Here is a 17302-nt window from a genome sequence, read left to right as displayed (position 1 = left end):
TCCTAACTTCTCTCGTCATTATTTTCTGTAATATCTGAAATATGGAAAATGGAGAGGAAAAGCTTAAAAGGAGACAAAATTAAGGCTGTATATAATATTTAAGAAAATTACAGAAAGTTTAAAAAAAAAAAAAGAAAACTTTTGAATTACAACTAAGAATGCATTTTGTTTTGATAAATGAAATTCTTGCCTTTTGTGGACTTAAATCCAGTGTTGTATTAAAAACTCTATTGGTCTATCTCAGCTAACCTTGTCATCTAATTTTCCTAGTTTCCTCTCATTAGTAGTTGCATTATTTAATGTTTATAGCTAAATTGAGCTCTTCTGAAAGCTTTTAGTTGGGGGATTTCAGTAATTTGATGTATTAATTCTAAGAATAAAAGTTCCTTTTTTCCTTTTGCAGTGTTCTGGTGGAGCTAATCATGGGCTTCTAATCTTTAAGATAATTTTTGCTACAGACTGAACTAAATTAGTGTTAGAGTTAACTTTTGCAGAGGCTTGTGATATTAAGAGCTCTGTCTGCTCCGTGCCATACTGCTTTATCTCTAGCGAGCTGTGGATCATTTCATTGATGGCAGAAATTTGAGACCATGTGGGTAGTAGATTGTGCATTCATAAATTCGCTGGACTTTATTCTCCAATATACCACAGCCTTTCTGTGCATCCTTGGCAGCATAAAGGGACTGTAAATTGGACATAAACGTAATTTACATTGACTGAGGGTATAAATGAGGAAAGACCACGTGACCAATGGAACATCTAACTTAACTTGTTACTTTCAGTTGGAATGAAGCCACGTGTTCAACTGAGGTCAGTTGATTTTGAAGTGGCATAATTTTAAAAATAAAAATGAACCTTTATACCTTAAGTGATTTCCAAATTATAGATCTTTTTGACGATCATGTTCTTCTCTTACTTTAGCTGTACCACTTTTTGCCAGTTGAATTCTACCTAGTGTTAACTTAATGCTCCATAGAAGCTCATGTCGAATAACTGTGACACAACTGACAGGCTTTATTTCATGAGAAAGGCTCAGTATTACTCTAATGTAAACTGAACACCTCTAACATATGGTCCTAACGTCCTCAAACTAGACAGAACATACAATTAATTTGTGTTTTAGTTGTATGTAAACTTTCACATCTTTTTAGTAGCATGAAGGCAAATTTTGCAACTAAAGGTATAGCATCTAAAGACAAACAAATGTTTCTTAAAGTAGAAAGTTATTATAAACTGCAGGTGCATTTTTTCTCACACTTAGGGTTGAATAATGATCTCTTTTATTTACAAATATAGCAAGGGTTATGATAAGCTGACTTACTAAAATTAGTCTTGCTTTACAGATCGATGGTGCTGGACTTGCAACCTGCATTGAACTGTGCGTGAAAGCATTGCGCTTGGAATCTAGTGAAAATACAGATGTCAAGATATCTATTTGCAAGACTATCTCCTGTTTGCTACCAGATGATTTGGAGGTTAAACGTGCTTGTCAGCTCAGTGAATTTCTTCTCGAACCCACTGTGGATGCATATTATGCTGTTGAAATGCTATATAATCAGCCTGACCAGAAGTATGATGAAGAGAATCTTCCAATACCAAATTCTTTACGCTGTGAGCTCTTACTTGTACTGAAAACTCAGTGGCCTTTTGATCCAGAATTCTGGGACTGGAAAACTCTCAAGCGTCAGTGTCTGGCACTAATGGGAGAGGAGGCATCCATCGTGTCATCAATAGACGAACTAAACGATAGTGAAGTTTATGAGAAGGTTGAGGATTGCCAAGAAGAGACTAAAGAAACTTCTGTGAATGGGCTTGCTGGCACTTTCGATGAAGCTACTAGCCTTCTTAAGGGTATTGGAGATGAAAAGCAGAAAAAGAGAGAAATTAAAAAACTGAGAGAGAGGGGGTTCATATCAGCTAGATTTAGGAACTGGCAAGCTTATATGCAGTATTGTGTGTTATGCGACAAAGAATTCCTGGGTCATAGAATAGTTAGGCATGCACAGAAACATTATAAAGATGGAATTTACAGTTGCCCTATTTGTGCCCAAAATTTTAATTCTAAAGAAAACTTTGTTCCCCATGTAACTTTTCATGTTAAAAAATCCAGCAAAGAGAGATTGGCTGCTATGAAACCACTGAGAAGACTGGGAAGGCCTCCTAAAATAACAACTGCCAACGAGAATCAGAAAACTCATTCTGTATCCAAACAGGAGCAGCGACCCATTAAGAAGAACAGTCTCTATTCAACAGACTTCATTGTGTTTAATGATAACGATGGCTCAGATGATGAGAACGATGACAAAGATAAACCTTACATACCAGAGATAGTGCCAGTTCAAAAGCCACTACCTGTTAATGAATTTACCTGCCCTGTAACATTTTGTAAAAAGGGCTTTAAATATTTCAAAAATCTAATAGCACATGCAAAGGGGCATAAAGATAATGAAGAAGCTAAACGTTTTCTTGAAATGCAAAGCAAAAAAGTGATTTGCCAGTACTGTAGACGACATTTTGTAAGTGTTACTCACCTGAATGATCATTTACAAATGCACTGTGGCAGCAAGCCTTATATCTGCATACAGATGAAATGTAAGGCTGGTTTTAACAGTTACGCTGAGCTGCTGACACACAGGAAAGAGCATCAAGTCTTCAGAGCAAAGTGTATGTTTCCTAAATGTGGCAGAGTGTTTTCTGAAGCCTATTTACTCTACGATCACGAAGCACAACACTATAATACCTATACCTGCAAAGTCACAGGCTGCGGAAAGGTATACCGTTCTCAGAATGAACTGGAAAAGCACCTTGACGATCACAACAAGCAGCCTGAAAAAGTGCAACAGCCTGAGAGCCAGACTAATCAGCCTGATTTAAGTCAACCTTCTAAAGCTAATGAAAATACCGATGGAGTTGCTGTTAAAGAGGAACTGACATCTCCTCTGGCTGACAACCGAAGTAGTTTTACCGAAGGAGAAAACGTTGTCTGGAATCAAATCAAAGCAGAACCAGCAGGGAATGAAAGTGTAAATGCATCAGTGAGTATATTGCAGCAAAGCGATTCCTTGCCTAATGCTGGTTCGGAGCAGTCTCCTACGGGTTCAGTGAAGACAGAAGTGGTAATTCCAGCAAGCAGCATTAAGGTGCCAGCTGTTAACCAGAAGATCCGAGATAACTTTGTAAAAAGAGGTAAATTGGGTGCTACTGCTAGCAAAGTAGATACCACTAAACCTGGAGCCCAGCAGTTGTGCTCATCAGTTGACTCTTGTCTTCCAGTTTTCCAAGAGAGAAAGGAAGAAGACTGCCTCAGTCAGACTCAGAATATTCAAAATATTTCTGTGACCTCAGACACACTAAAACCAGAAGACCTTGAGTCGAAAAGCTTAGAAAGACAAGTGAGCATTGTAAATCCATTCAGCGTGCAGAATCAGGCAGGATATCGAAACAACGTACCCATTTCCAAACTTGAAATTGAAGACAGTATTAAGGCTGCAGCTAATCTATATAACCTGCCTTTAAAAACTTTAGAAAGTATTACATTTATTCCTTCACAGCCTAATATAAATAGCTCTTTAGTTCCAGCTGTGTCACCAGCAGCACCAGTTCAGAAATTTAATTGTCAGGTTGAGGGGTGTACTCGAACATACAACTCATCACAGAGCATTGGCAAACATATGAAGGCAGCACACCCTGACCAATATGCTGCTTTTAAAATGCAGCGTAAAAATAAGAAACCACGAAAATCCAGCAATCTGCAAAACGTGCCGAACGATGGGAAGATTGTATATCTTATGCCGTCGCAAGTGGGTAATCCCAGTGGTGCTGCTTTTACTTCACAGAACAAATCTAATTTGAATCCCACCTGTTCCAGTCAAGTGCAACAAGTCTCAAGTACACTTTTCCCAACCCACCTTGAAAATTTGGCCAGTCCTATGTTGCCTGTAGTGGAAAGTGTCATAAATCCAAGTTTGTCTACTCGTATTAAAAGTGAGCCTGAGAGTGTTTTATGTTCACAAATGGAAAATCTGTCTGGTGCAAATTTGCCTTCCCAGTTGGACGATCTGGCAAAAACGGTTATGCCTCTGAATATTGATGGCGGTTCAGATCCTTTTCTTCCTTTGCCTGCAGAAAACGGTCCAATGTCTCTCTTTCCTTCATCAGTAGAGAATCCTCCAAATTCAGTCTTCTCACAACTGGAAAATAACGCAAATAACTTTTCATCACAACTAGAAGGAAACACTAGTTCTGCTTTCCCAAAAGAGGAAACTGTTGATCAAATATTTCCCTCACGATTGAGTAATGAAAATAACTTCAATGAAACTAGTACTCAACATCCAGCTTCAGAGAAGGTGAAAAAAGATCGTGGCCGGGGCCCAAATGGGAAAGAAAGGAAGCCAAAACATAACAAGCGGGCAAAGTGGCCAGCAATAATTAGGGATGGCAAATTTATCTGTAGCAGGTGTTTCAGAGTTTTCACTAATCCTAGATCACTTGGTGGTCACTTATCTAAGAGGTCTTACTGTAAGCCCCTCGAAGGATCAGAAATTTCTCAAGAAGCTCTGCAGGCTAATGGACAGTCTTTGCTTGCCAGTATGATTCTTTCCTCAAATTCATTAAACTTGCAACAACCCCAGGAGTCTGCCTTCAATCCAGAGACGTGTTTTAAAGATCCATCATTCCTCCAGTTACTTGCAGCTGAAAATCGTTCCACAGCCTTACTGCAGACTATGTTTCCACGGGCCAATGTGACTAACTTTAATAACGGTGGTAATGAAGAAGGAAATCAAATTATAAAACAAACCTTGGAGACTGCAGGCATCCCAAGTACCTTTGATAACACAGAAGTACTTCCACATGTGGTTACAACAAGTTGTGTCACTGGTACAACTCAGATAAATGCATCTGTTCTCTCCAACTCGACTGCATCCCCTCTGCTGCAGACAGTCTGTAACCCCAGTACCCTGCTAACAGACCAAAACAGGACCCTCAATGCCAAAATTCCTCCAATAAATGAATGCAAGAGTTTGCCTGTTTTTGTAACAGAAGACTTAATGCTAAAGACTGTTGAAAATGGCTTATGTCCTAGCTCGTTTTCTAATACTGTTGCAGCACCACAAAACTTCGCAGGGAGCAGTTCACGAGTTTCAGTTATAAGTAGTCCCAAGAATTCAGGATCAAGCAACTTAAATAAGAAGGGAACCAGTGCTTCAAAGAGGAAGAGAAAATCAACTACGCCCTTGCTTGCACCCAATATGTCTCAGAAAGTAACAGTAGATAATACAACAACGGTGGGACTTCTGGTGAAAAGCACTGAAGGAAAAGTGCAAATACAGGGAGAAAGTTTTCAGTCCAACTTGGTGGCAAATTGTGGCTCTCAAGCAGTGGTGGAAAATCTCACGCAGAAACTGAATAATGTTGACAATCAGTTATTCATGGCCAGTATCAAAGAGAACTTCAAAACAGATCTCGAGGCTCGTACAACACTACCCCCTTTAACAGTAAAAACTGAAAATGGGGATTCCCAAATGATGGCAGTAAATTCTTGTGCGCAAGCAAATTCAGAGGAACAGATTTCAGAAGACAATGTTATGCAGAACTTTGAGAAAACCCTGGAAATAATTAAAACTGCTATGAATTCACAGATACTTGAGGTGAAAACTGAAATTCAGGATACCGTCACTGCTTCAGGACAGACCTCGCAAGTAAATAACGCACAGGCTTCTTCGGGAAATTCTGCACATGGTGTAAAGCTACCCACTCCTGCACAGTTTGTCATGCATGCGGGGAATGTCACCACTGCAAAGAGTAGCTCTACTCAGTCTGAGACATCTCAAAAGGATGATATTCAAATACTGGAAATTTTGGAGGGCTTGCAAAAACTGAAACTAGAAAATGATTCTCCCATTCAGGTCTCTGAGACTGTTTCCCAGTGTCCTCCAGCAGATACACTAGCACCAGCAGTTCCTGTTGTGTCCACTGAAAATAAACCCCTCGTCCAGATATCTTCAGAGGCGAGTAACATTCAGTTTAGTGATAAAGTCAATAAGCCTTTTGTATGTCAGGATCCAGGCTGCAATTATAGTGCTATGACAAAAGATGCATTATTTAAACACTATGGCAAAGTTCATCAGTACACTGCAGAAATGATACTAGAAATTAAGAAACATCAACTGAAGTATGCCCCGTTCAAATGTGTTGTAGCTACCTGTCCAAAAACATTCACAAGAAACTCTAATCTCCGAGCACACTGTCAGCTTGTACATCATTTCACGACAGAGGAGATGGTAAAATTAAAAATTAAAAGGCCTTATGGCAGAAGATCTCAAAATGAAACTGTAAACACAGCCCCACGACCTGTTGAAATAAAAACTTTGCCGACACTAATAATAGAAAACAAAACTCCAGCTCCATTGGTCAAAGAAGCTCAAGTAAAGGAAGTTGTAGAGCCTGTAAAAGTCTTGGAAAAACTTCTACCAGAAAATAATATTCCTGAAAAACTGGAAAAACCTCCCCAGGCGGTTTCTGTTCCACTAGAGCAGCATAATGCAGCCTCTTTTGGTAGTACACAGGCACAACCCAAAGTATGCAAGGCTAGGCGGTACAGGAAGGAAAAAGAGGAGAGAAAACGTAGGAAGCCTGTAACAAAATCTCTGGAGTTTCCCACTAGATACAGCCCTTATAGACCATACCGGTGCGTCCATCAGGGCTGCTTCGCAGCTTTTACAATACAACAAAACCTAATCCTTCATTACCAAGCTGTGCACAAATCAGACCTCCCCGCGTTCTCTGCGGAAGTGGAAGAGGAGAATGAGCTAGGCAAAGAGGAACGCGATGAGGTGGAAACCAAACCTGCCGTCAGAGAGTTCAGGTGTGAGGTGAATGACTGCTCTCGCATCTTCCAGGAAGTTACTAGCTTGATACAGCATTATATGAAGCTTCATGACATGACCCCAGAGCAAATTGGAAACATGAAATTGGCTCCAGAGGCCGGAAGGTTTTCCTGTGATCAGTCTCAATGTAAGTCTTCGTTTACAGCGTATCTTAACTACATTGTACATCTTGAGGCAGATCACGGTATTAAGATAAGGCCAAACAAAGTAGAAGATGACGGCGTATTCAAGTGTGACTGTGAAGGCTGTGACCGTATTTATGCTACTAGGTCTAACCTCTTGAGGCATATTTTTAACAAACATAACGACAAGCATAAAGATCATCTAATAAGACCCAGGAGACTGACCCCAGGTCAGGAAAACATTTCAAGCAAAGCAAATCAGGAGAAACCATTGAAGTCCAAACAGAGGGGACTTAAAAACAGATCTGGAAAAGAAGGTAACAGGCTGTCAGTGAAAACAAAACGAAAGAAGAGCGTGAACTTGGAAAACAAAAACTCAAAAGGAATGCAAGTTCAAGAAAATAAGGCTTATTCACTGAAACGTGGCAAGCATGTGTATTCAATAAAGGCTAGAAACGATGCCTTATCGGAATGTACGAGCAGGTTCATAACTCAGTATCCATGTATGATAAAGGGATGTTCATCCGTAGTTACAAGTGAAAGTAACATCATAAGGCATTATAAATGTCATAAGCTGTCCAAAGCATTTACTTCCCAACACAGAAATCTTCTTATTGTATCTAAAAAGCTCTCTGTCTCGCAAGTAAAGGAAGCTTCTTGTGAGCAAGAGGAGACTGATAAAAAGAGTGATGTGAAAGAGCCTGAACCAAGTTCGGTAGCAAGCAATAATGATTCAAGCACATCTACGTTACCACAAAAGGAAACTGAAAAAGGTGAGAAGGATGAAGTGGATGAACTGACAGAACTATTCATTACTAAGCTGATTAATGAGGATTGCTCAAGTGCTGAAAACCAAGCAAAAATCTCTTCCAGTGTAAATAGTGACTTGCAGGAGACCAGCTCCTGCCCCTCAGAAAAGCAAAAATCAAACAACTTAAAAAGAGCAAACAAAGAAAAAAATGTATCTCAGAATAAGAGGAGGAGAGCTGAAAAAACTGAGGAAGTACTGCCTGTTGACGTGAGTAGCATGCACAGGGAGGAGGAGACTGCTGTCGCCATTCAAACGGCCGAAGAGCAACCTGCAGCTTTCGACTGGAGCTCTTTTAAGCCGATGGGTTTTGAAGTGTCATTCCTCAAGTTCCTTGAAGAGTCTGCTGTGAAACAAAAGAAGAACACCGAAAGAGACTACCATAGTGGTGGAACCAAAAAAGGATCCCATTCGAACTCACGAAAATCCACCGAGAAGACCTCCATAGCAAGTAATAATGTCACTTGGTCGTGTTCTGAATCTGAAACCCTTGTACCGTTTGCCAATCCATCACAGCTTCCAGGTGGTGATAACGTAAAGATAGTTTTAGACAAGACTTTTAAAGACTGCACTGAGTGTGTGTTGAAGCAACTTCAGGACATGAAACCTACTGTCAGTATGAGAAAGCTCGAAGGACGCTGGGAGGATAATCCAGAGGTTACAGCTGCAAAAGTAATTGTTATGAGTACCGAGTAAGGAGAGTCAAAATACTGAAAACCTTGTGTGTTTAACCGTGACCTGTAATAAAATTTATTTTGAATAGAAAGCCATCAAGCATGCTAGTAACTGTGGAGCTCTTTTATTTCGAAGTGATTTAATCTAGCAAAAAACATGACTTGAGTCATGTAAATGTCTTATTTGTTTTTATCCCTATGGGACTTGAAGAACAGAGTAATTGCTTCAGTTTTGTAAATACTCGATCAAAACCTCAACTTTCTATCAGATTGTCCTTTCCATGAACTAAATCTTTGTGAGTTGTCTGTGATTGGTATCTTTCACCAGGTCACTGCTCATGTATAACAGTACTCTTTATTTGTAGATACATTTTTTTTTTTGTATATATTTATTATTGTAAATCATTTGCTGCCACCAGCAGTCTGTAAGTCTAAACTATTAAATGACACATTTATATTCGGAATTTTAATTTGTAACTAAGTGAGCAAGTTTTTAAAACTGTCCTTTAGTCATTTTAAATTAAGAACTTTTGAACTAAAACTAGCTAAGTCTGCCATATCCAGTTTATTTTGCATAAAGCATTTATTTACAGGAGAGGAGCTGGATAAGATCACATTTCATAGGTTAAACGTACTGACACGCTCTCATTTTTGTAAATTTTAACATCCAATATCTATGGATGATATTCATATGTAGTTAACTCATAAATATAATAGTTTTCTTATAGCTACATTTTTCATTGCTTTTAATTGGATACAAAGCATTTATGATTCCATAATAAAAATGGAAATGTGAATAAAAATAGTTTGCTACATTGGAGATTTAAAACAATATTTGGTATTAAAGAATCCGTTGTGAATGTGATAGAAAATTAGTAGTGTGGAGCAGTGTATATATTTGAGGTGGTGATTTGTGAAGTAGCCCAGTATTGCCTTAAATAAAATCACATTTCATTTCTTGTTTTATACATGTGATCTTATAAAGGTTATTTTTGTTTCTGTAACTTAGATTGGTGTATAGTTTAATTTTTGTTAAAAAAACAAAAAAACTTCAGAAACCGTTTTTGTAAATAGTGGGTTTATAAAACAGATGGTTTATTTTGATAATACCAATTTGGTATCTATCTATAAAATACATGAGTCCTTATGCCATACCATTAAAAACTGAATAAACAAGGCACTTTCTGAAAGGGAAGTGAGATTGTGATCTTGCAGATAAACTCGGTGGTTGTGCTCTATTGATGGCATAGGCTCCCTCCGCGCTCTTCTGCCTCTTGCTGACTGTACCTGGCAGCACTCTCGCCACCTCTCTCTTTTCCACACTGGAATGAGCCTCAGAAGCGGTGCTGCTTGTAGTGCCCAGGATAGGAGCAATTTCTCTGTATGCTGCTAACTGAAACGACAGGTATCCAGTTTGTCAAGTAACCAAAAGCGTGAATGCGTTGGTGGGAGCTGTCAGTACCCAGGAATCTTCAGTGTTGGTTTTCACGCGTGATTATACTTAACTCAGATGGGACAAGCCAGCTGCATTGTGTGGTACCAAAAATTTTGCTTGGATTATTCTCATTACTGGATGTGACCTACCTTCAGTAATATAAAATAGTCATTATCTTGGGAGAGATTGGCTTGATTTTTTTTTTTTTTTCTATAAACTTGTCTTGCCATGTAAAGCTTTGCATTAAATGCTACACTTGATTGCTCTTGAGCTATTCACCTGGAATCTTTGACAGTTTACTTGAATATCAGTGCCGAGGGCACATTCCTACAACCAAATGAACTGATGTTGTGAGAGTGAGGATTACGTAAGAAAAAGCAGAAAGGCAACAGCATTTCAACTTGGGCATAACCCTCGGTTTTCTATCTGGTGCTAAACTGCAGACCTTCTCAGAAAGCCCATGCTTCCATTTGAATGGAGCCCATTCCCTCCTCTTGCTTTTGATCCCTCCCAAGTGACTAAACTGATAGTTCTGCCAAGTTAGTAAGTCAAAGGTCTGTCTGAGAATGATCAAACCAAAACAAATCCTTGCATTTTAACTCTAGGAGAGATCATTGTAATGGTTATAAGCACATGATGCCACGTTCTACCTACCAGAGGCCACACAGTCTCCCTGGATGGAGTTGCTGTGGGATGCCAGCCATGGTGATTGTAGAAGGGATCTTCTGTAGGGGAGAAGGTGGCAGAGAACCTCCTCTGGAGGGGATCCACAAAGTTCGCCTGAAATCTCTTGTTTTCAGATGCACCTAGCCACTGCAGTCACTGTCAACAGACCTCACAACTGTTGATTTTCAGAAGACTTTTGTGTTGTGTATGTTAAATAGTTTCAAACTGACCTTCCTGATGATAGATTATCATATGCAGTTTTTAGACAGAATAGCATACAACTATTTAGCTACACGGTGCTATACTAGAATGCTATTTTAAAAGGAAAAAAAAATCTAATGTCATAAATATCCAGGAAATCATTTCTGGAATTTTTAATATATGTCTAATTCTTAACCCAATTAATCCAGTTAAAGTGAGTGCTGTACCAGTATAGTCATGGCACAGTCCCTTTATGGGGGTACTGACAGCCTGTCCAAGAGGTAAGCTGGTATGGATGTGGGGTTTTTTTTCCTTTTTTAAAAAACAAAACTATTTTAAACTAAAAGTGGGGGACTGAAGGCAGGGTGTGTCTAATTTAAGATGTCTTGGACTGCAGAGGGCACTGTGGTTTGGTAAAGCCCCCTACAAAAGTTCCTGAGGAAATAGATTTGGTATTTGCATTTAGATATTTTACGTTAAGTGACGTATAAAACCCTGCTATAGCTGCGATAGTGTGCCTGAACTGACAGTTCCCCTAGAGCTGTACCCCTGCCCTTGGGGCTGCCGGGCGGGATGGGGCTCCAGCGTGGCCGAGCCCAGCTCTGCCAGCACCACCTCAGCCTGAGGGTTGCCCTGACACCTATGGGTGCTGCCAGCCCCCGCCCAACCGCCTGGTCCTTCTGTCTCCTCCCCTCTCTCCTTCCTCCTCTGTGTCTGTGTCTTCCAGACATGTCACCCATCAGCTGTGGTGCATTTGAGCGAAGATGCTTTCTTTTAGACCCCTTATCAACAGCAGGAATGTTGCTGATGGGAAAACAACCAAATCAAGGGGTCTGGATGCAGAGTAGAGACTCTTTTGTGATTGAAAGACCTCTTTAAACTGGCAGTCAGCCTCTTGTGGTTAACTATAAAGAAATCTTACATTGTCTGAGCCCTAATTCAGTGTTAAATAAGAACAGTGGGTTTGTCCTCGCATGTTTGTGGGGTGGTGGTTCTCAGCAGGATGGGGGGACTGTTGGTCCTAGAGTGTCCTGGCATGTCCTGTCTACAGCTGTTGGATAGCGAGGGAGTGATGCTTTTAAAATTAACACTGAAAACAGTTCTTGGCTCAGGCGAGGAAAAGTAGTTGGCTGTATTCTTGCAGTTAATTTCTGTGCCAAAGAAGAAGTATGGTTGGGGCTGCCATCTGCACAGGCACGCTAGCCTGAGGCCACCAGGGCTAGAGGCGGCTCACTGAAGCAGGAGTTGGGGCAGCAGCTCCTGCTCATGCCCTGCTTTTTTCTGTGACTTTTTTTTCAAACCTCATCTGTCACAAAGCAAGGACATTACTTGGGTTTTAAAGAATATAAGGATCTGTGTAAGACTTGGAGCTTTTAATGTTTGCAGAGATGATTTGAAATATGAATGAGGTAAATATTATTTGTATGAACATGCATGGAGTGATCATGTTATTTCTCCACTGCAGTATAGGCTCAGATCAGCTTCCTATGAATTGCTATGCGCTTGAGGAGACTGTACGTTTACACTTTAAAAAGAAAAAAAAACAGCCCTTGAATTGAAATTTTTAAAATTTTGTCTGTTTGAGTGACTTGGAAGTTGAATACACAAAAAAGCCATTAAACCTTTAGTTTAGGGTCCAAACCTACAAACTTACTTGAACCCAAATTAAGAGCAAACGACTTCAGAGATGGATGGATGAGTGAAACTTAAACTGGAGCACAAAGGAGTGTAAAGATAAAGAAATGGTTGTGGAAGAGAAGGAGCCAGTAAAAGACAAGAGCAAGCTAGCCAAGAGCAAGGTTCAGAAAGTAGATGAAAAATTTCTCTTCTTTCAGGTTAAGTAAAATCTGACAGCTGCCTTGTGTGATGCTCGTTTCCTTTTCATTAGTGGCTCTGTCAAACAATTTTGCAGCACATAACGTAAAAACCACTTGGTGGTTTGCTATGAGTGAGTCGGGGGTTACACGGAGTTGGTCCATAATAATCTTTCAGAGTATTTCTCATGTAATGTACTGGCTTTGTCAAAACTGAAGTATCCTCCAAGACTTGAAACCTGTTGATTTTGGAATTTATTTATCATTTCATGACTGTTGAAGATAGAATTAGAAATAAAACCTCGACTATACATTCCAAAGAATTAAAGTTCTTGTTTCACAGGAAAATTTTTGGTCTAAGCAGGAAGCTCTGACCAGCCACAGAGCTTTAGGGGATGCTCTAAAACCCTTCAAGCCCTGACTTAATATACTTTTTTATTAGAGAGCAGCTAATGCACAAATTTAATCAGAAACCTGTGTTGGATAAACTGTTTGCTTCTCTTCGTTTTCTCTCAAATAAACCTTGCTTTAAAAAAAAGAATAAATACTTTTTCATTAATGTGCTGTGTTAACAATCTGTCCTCAATAATTAAAAAACAGTCATTTTGGAAACATTTTTTATTTTGCTAGTGTTGCCCTTGTGTTAAAAAATGATGCATTAGGGTACAAAAGGGCCAAGATAATTTTGGGTTTTGTGTCAGTTACTCAAACTGTGGCAGTCACAGTTACACAGGGCTGATGGGCAATGGTTTTGCTTCATGCACTCCTTGGTGGGTTTTGTCCAGTAGCTGCAAAAGGGTTTCTAACTGCATTTCTGTGTACGTAGAGATTTAACAGTAAATGTTCTGATTTCTATAAAGCACGTTGTCTCAATGTACGCACTGATTCAGCATCACTCAAGATGTAAAACTTTAACTGGCCACAAGCTGGCAAGCTGGTATCTGAGGGACTGCTGTTGCTGCAGTTTAGCAGCAGTAAATTTATTTTCACCTTTTATAAAAGCAGGTTTATTTTAGCAACAAAGCTTGAAAATTACAGTCAAAAGCACATAGTTTATTCATTAATTCTTAAAGTTAATTCTGTAACCACCACTACCCCAGTACTAATAAAAGTAACGCTTTGTAACCAAAGCTGGGGATTTTGGAGTGAAAAAATAGTTAACGTGCTTTTGCTGCTGTTTCCTCTTTATCCTGGCATGAACAATAAAATTGGTTCAACATCCAGGCAGCTCCGCTTATTGCAGGCAGTGTTTTTCTCTAGAGTGTGTATTTTGATCAGGCTCAGTGCTGATGTATATCCAAAGGTCTTTCATCCCAGCAATGGAAAGAGAACACTGCCCCAAAATAAGTCTTTTTAGGCACTAATATCTATCATATCAGAAGTCTAGGTTTGACAGAAGACCCATCTTAGCTAATTTCTGTCCCTCTCCTGTTAGCCCAAGCAACACACAATACAAAGAGAAGAGGTGTGTGTTGTTTAAGAGATATTCTCAAATCTGGGAGGAGGGAATAGGTGATTCTTTTTTGCTTTGTTTCTAGCGGAGACTTTCCGGTTTTTTAGATTTCACCTGTTCTATGGCAGAGAAGTCTACTGAAGGGGTAGCAATATTTTCAGCCTTACTAAAGGGACCAGATTCCAGGCTGCTGAATACTAAGACTACTGACTACTGTTTTGCCATATTGTGCAGTCTACGCTTCTCTACTCAGATCCTTTGAGATCCAAGTACCTTTTCTTACAGGATGTGTTCTCAACTATAAAGGGCTCAAATACCTCCAGAAGGAGGTGCTCCACAAATAGCTAAATAACCAGGTCTGTCTTTATCACCTGGGCTAAACTAGATGTGTCTACCTCTTATTTTTTTCTTTTTTTGAGATGTTTTACAGTAGTCCAGTGGAATGGGCTTGTGACCATCCAGCTCACTTAAAGACCCGCAGCTGCTCTATGCCAGCACTTTCCAATCACTATTTCAACAGTTACCAGACCCACTCACGTGACACTCACCTGACAAATGCTGTACATCCCCTTACTGTTCAGCATCTTAATCCTAGGTTCCTCCAACTCTGCATATAAAAAGCCTCTTTTTGCTTGTACCAAAGCAATTCTGCATAATATTCAACACACAACTGTTTGAGCAATTGTTTCAGCATGATTTATCATAAGGATCTGTGTTTATATTAAAATTCATGGAACATTCAGACTTCTAGACCTCTTGTTTCAACATGAAAAGATCTAGATGATTCTATATATGACATACATAGTGTGACTTAATTTATCCGCTCAAGTAAGGGGAACTAATAGAGAAAAAGTGTTTCCTACATAACTATCCTTTCAGTTCTGTAAAGCACTAATTGGAAAAGCAATTTGTCAAATGCAGCTTGTGTAACAGGGAGGTGGTCTCTAGACTTCTTTCAAGTCAACAGGGAACTTTTCTCACATTTGTCTTGTACATTCAGAGGCAAGGACGGGGAGCTGTTGTGGAACTGTCCCACAGCTGCTGGTCTGTTGTGACCAATTATTTCTGATTTGTGGCAGTCGCCCTCTGAGCCTTGATCTTTCTTGATGTACCTCTTCAGATAACATTTTATGGAGTATTTGAAAATGAGATAACTCAATTAACTTAGATTTAATACAATGCACAGGCATGAAGTTACCACCAGAAAATAGAGGAAAATCATCTTCTCTGTGGGTTTGGACATATAGCAGTCTACGGTATTGGGACATGGTCTTATGTCACATTTCACAAGACTTGGTACTTTGAATCCATTGTACAATTTATAAAACAGAATGAGAAAAAATATTTCAAATCCTGTTTTTAAAATAAGGCTGATAAGGTAAGTGCACAGCAATCCACCATCTATCTCTCCTGGACTTTTATAAAGTTTCTGGTTGTGGCGTTTCTCTCTGTTCTCTCGGTAAGCAACATGGAAAACAACCAAGAGTGAAGGGGTGGAGACCATGATTAATTGCAAAGCCCAAAGTCTGATGTGGGAAACAGGGAAAAAATGGTCAAAGCAGACATTTTCACAACCAGGCTGCTTGATATTGCATTCAAATTCATCATGTTCGTATTTCCAGATGTTTTCTGCAGCCACAATGTAAACCAGTAAGCGGAATATGAACACAACTGCCACCCAAATTCTTCCAATTCCTGTGGAATATTTATTCATTCCACTCAGCAGGTGATGTAGGAATCCCCAGCTCATTTTTCTCCTCAAGGAAAGAAGGAAATGCTGTATTGAAGAAACACAAGATCAGAGAGATACTTCCTCTTGGGTGAATTAAAATGAGATGTTCATTCAAGGTGAAATATAACTAGCAGCTGAAACAATTTAAAATTATTAAGCATTTAAAAAGGAAAACAACAACAAACTTAGTTCTGATAATTTGTACCTCTGAGGCTATCACACAAAATTTATTTGCTGTTAAAATAGATTTTGTCAGTTAGACTGAAGCGTAATTGTTCTGTTAAACTGTTCTCTGCAAGTAAATGTGCCTGTTCTTCCTGAGGGTCTCCTGAGCAGCAGGTAGAGCTTTCTCTGGCACGTTCAGGCTAGCACTCTACCATGGAGGTACACTCAACTTAGCCTTGTCAGTTAGGCAAATACTAAGCACAGTCAACTCAGATTTCACTTTCAAATTTGTGTATAGGAGCCATGTGTTGATTGCCAAAATGCAGATTGTTTTCTTTTTATCTGTGGTCTAACTTCTCAGTAAACTTGTGCAATATTTTAAATCCTGTCCTGTTTAATTGGATTTTGTTGTATTTCTTATCATTTAAGAAATGCACTAAACTTTACTCCAAAAATGTTTTTTATAGTTTCTTTTCTGCATAAGTCTTCCCTGTCCTGACTGGAACACTTTTTTTTTTTTGGAAGAGCTGCCTAAGAAGCCAGTGGCAGCCAGACTCTCCTTAAAGTCAAAAGAAGACCTGAGATAACCACCAAGAGCATATACCTTCCCACCTGGCCCCACCTCCAAGGTCTGCACAGATCTTTGAGGATACCAAACTCCTTTGTATTGTAAGAGCAAAAAGTAGATGTATTCCCAGGACACAGGACGGCTGGGAGGCATGAGGAGGGAAATTTGAGAAGTTTTGAGATCTGTGTGTTCTATCTTTTAATGTCCTCATCCCAAGTACTGCTTCCGCAAGCTCTGCCTAGCAGGAGAGAAAATGTACCCTTCTGTGGCTGCAGTGACACATGCAAACCCTGCTGCCATTGCTGCAGCTGTGGTTGATACTGATGCATGAGCAAGATCATCAACTGGCAATTTTGAGTACAAGTAGTAATCGGGCCACAGCATCGAAAAGCTCAACAGAGACGGCAACCTCAGTACTTCTTTCACTGTCCCTTGATTCTGCAGAGTGACCTCTGCCTGTGGCCAGACTTCTGCTGGAAAACAAGGTTATTTGGCTGTTTGGGTATTGCTACATTGCTACCATTAAAACTGATGAACAGGTGACTTGAGAAGCTGAGGGGCAGCTGCAGAAATGAAAATATTGCTGATTTATACTGGGAAGGATGTTGAAAAACGATGTTCCCACGAAGAATGCTTACCAAGCTACTCCTTTATGCTGCAGGTAAAAATAACAGGGGAATATCAGTTGGCTTATATCCTATCAGACATATGTTTATATGCTTTTAAATATGTTTGGCAGGGTAGTGAGTTCATCATTAAAGAGCTATTTCTGTCCTC

General features: G+C 39.6%; 2 protein-coding genes across 6 annotated transcripts in view; one reads left to right on the top strand and one right to left on the bottom strand.

Annotated features, from left to right (window-relative positions):
* The window catches only part of ZNF292 (zinc finger protein 292), a 56875-nt gene extending 43709 nt beyond the window's left edge, over positions 1 to 13166 (top strand). For 4 of the 5 annotated variants that reach the window (XM_074819609.1, XM_074819611.1, XM_074819612.1 and 1 more), the window contains one exon: positions 1344 to 13166. In XM_074819609.1, the coding sequence (XP_074675710.1) occupies positions 1344 to 8513 (7170 nt within the window). In that variant the 3' untranslated portion in view covers positions 8514 to 13166. The remainder of the gene's footprint in view (positions 1 to 1343) is intronic. The other variant, XM_074819610.1, reaches the window with a different exon arrangement.
* A 1723-nt stretch (positions 13167 to 14889) lies between these two features.
* Positions 14890 to 15810, bottom strand: GJB7 (gap junction protein beta 7). The gene has a single exon (XM_074819615.1). It carries the CDS (start codon positions 15808 to 15810, stop codon positions 15220 to 15222), a length of 591 nt encoding a protein of 196 aa, XP_074675716.1. The 3' UTR covers positions 14890 to 15219.
* Between the last annotated feature and the right edge of the window lie 1492 nt (positions 15811 to 17302).

Source organism: Strix aluco, chromosome 3, assembly GCF_031877795.1.
Source record: "Strix aluco isolate bStrAlu1 chromosome 3, bStrAlu1.hap1, whole genome shotgun sequence".
Classification (NCBI taxonomy): Eukaryota; Metazoa; Chordata; class Aves; order Strigiformes; family Strigidae; genus Strix; species Strix aluco.
The sequence above is the reverse complement of the archived record's forward strand: the minus strand, read 5'-3'. Positions and strand labels throughout refer to the sequence as shown.

Bases quoted from the DNA above. Each gene is read 5' to 3' on its own strand.
- GJB7 (XM_074819615.1), bottom strand. From the start codon at position 15,810: ATGAGCTGGGGATTCCTACATCACCTGCTGAGTGGAATGAATAAATAT.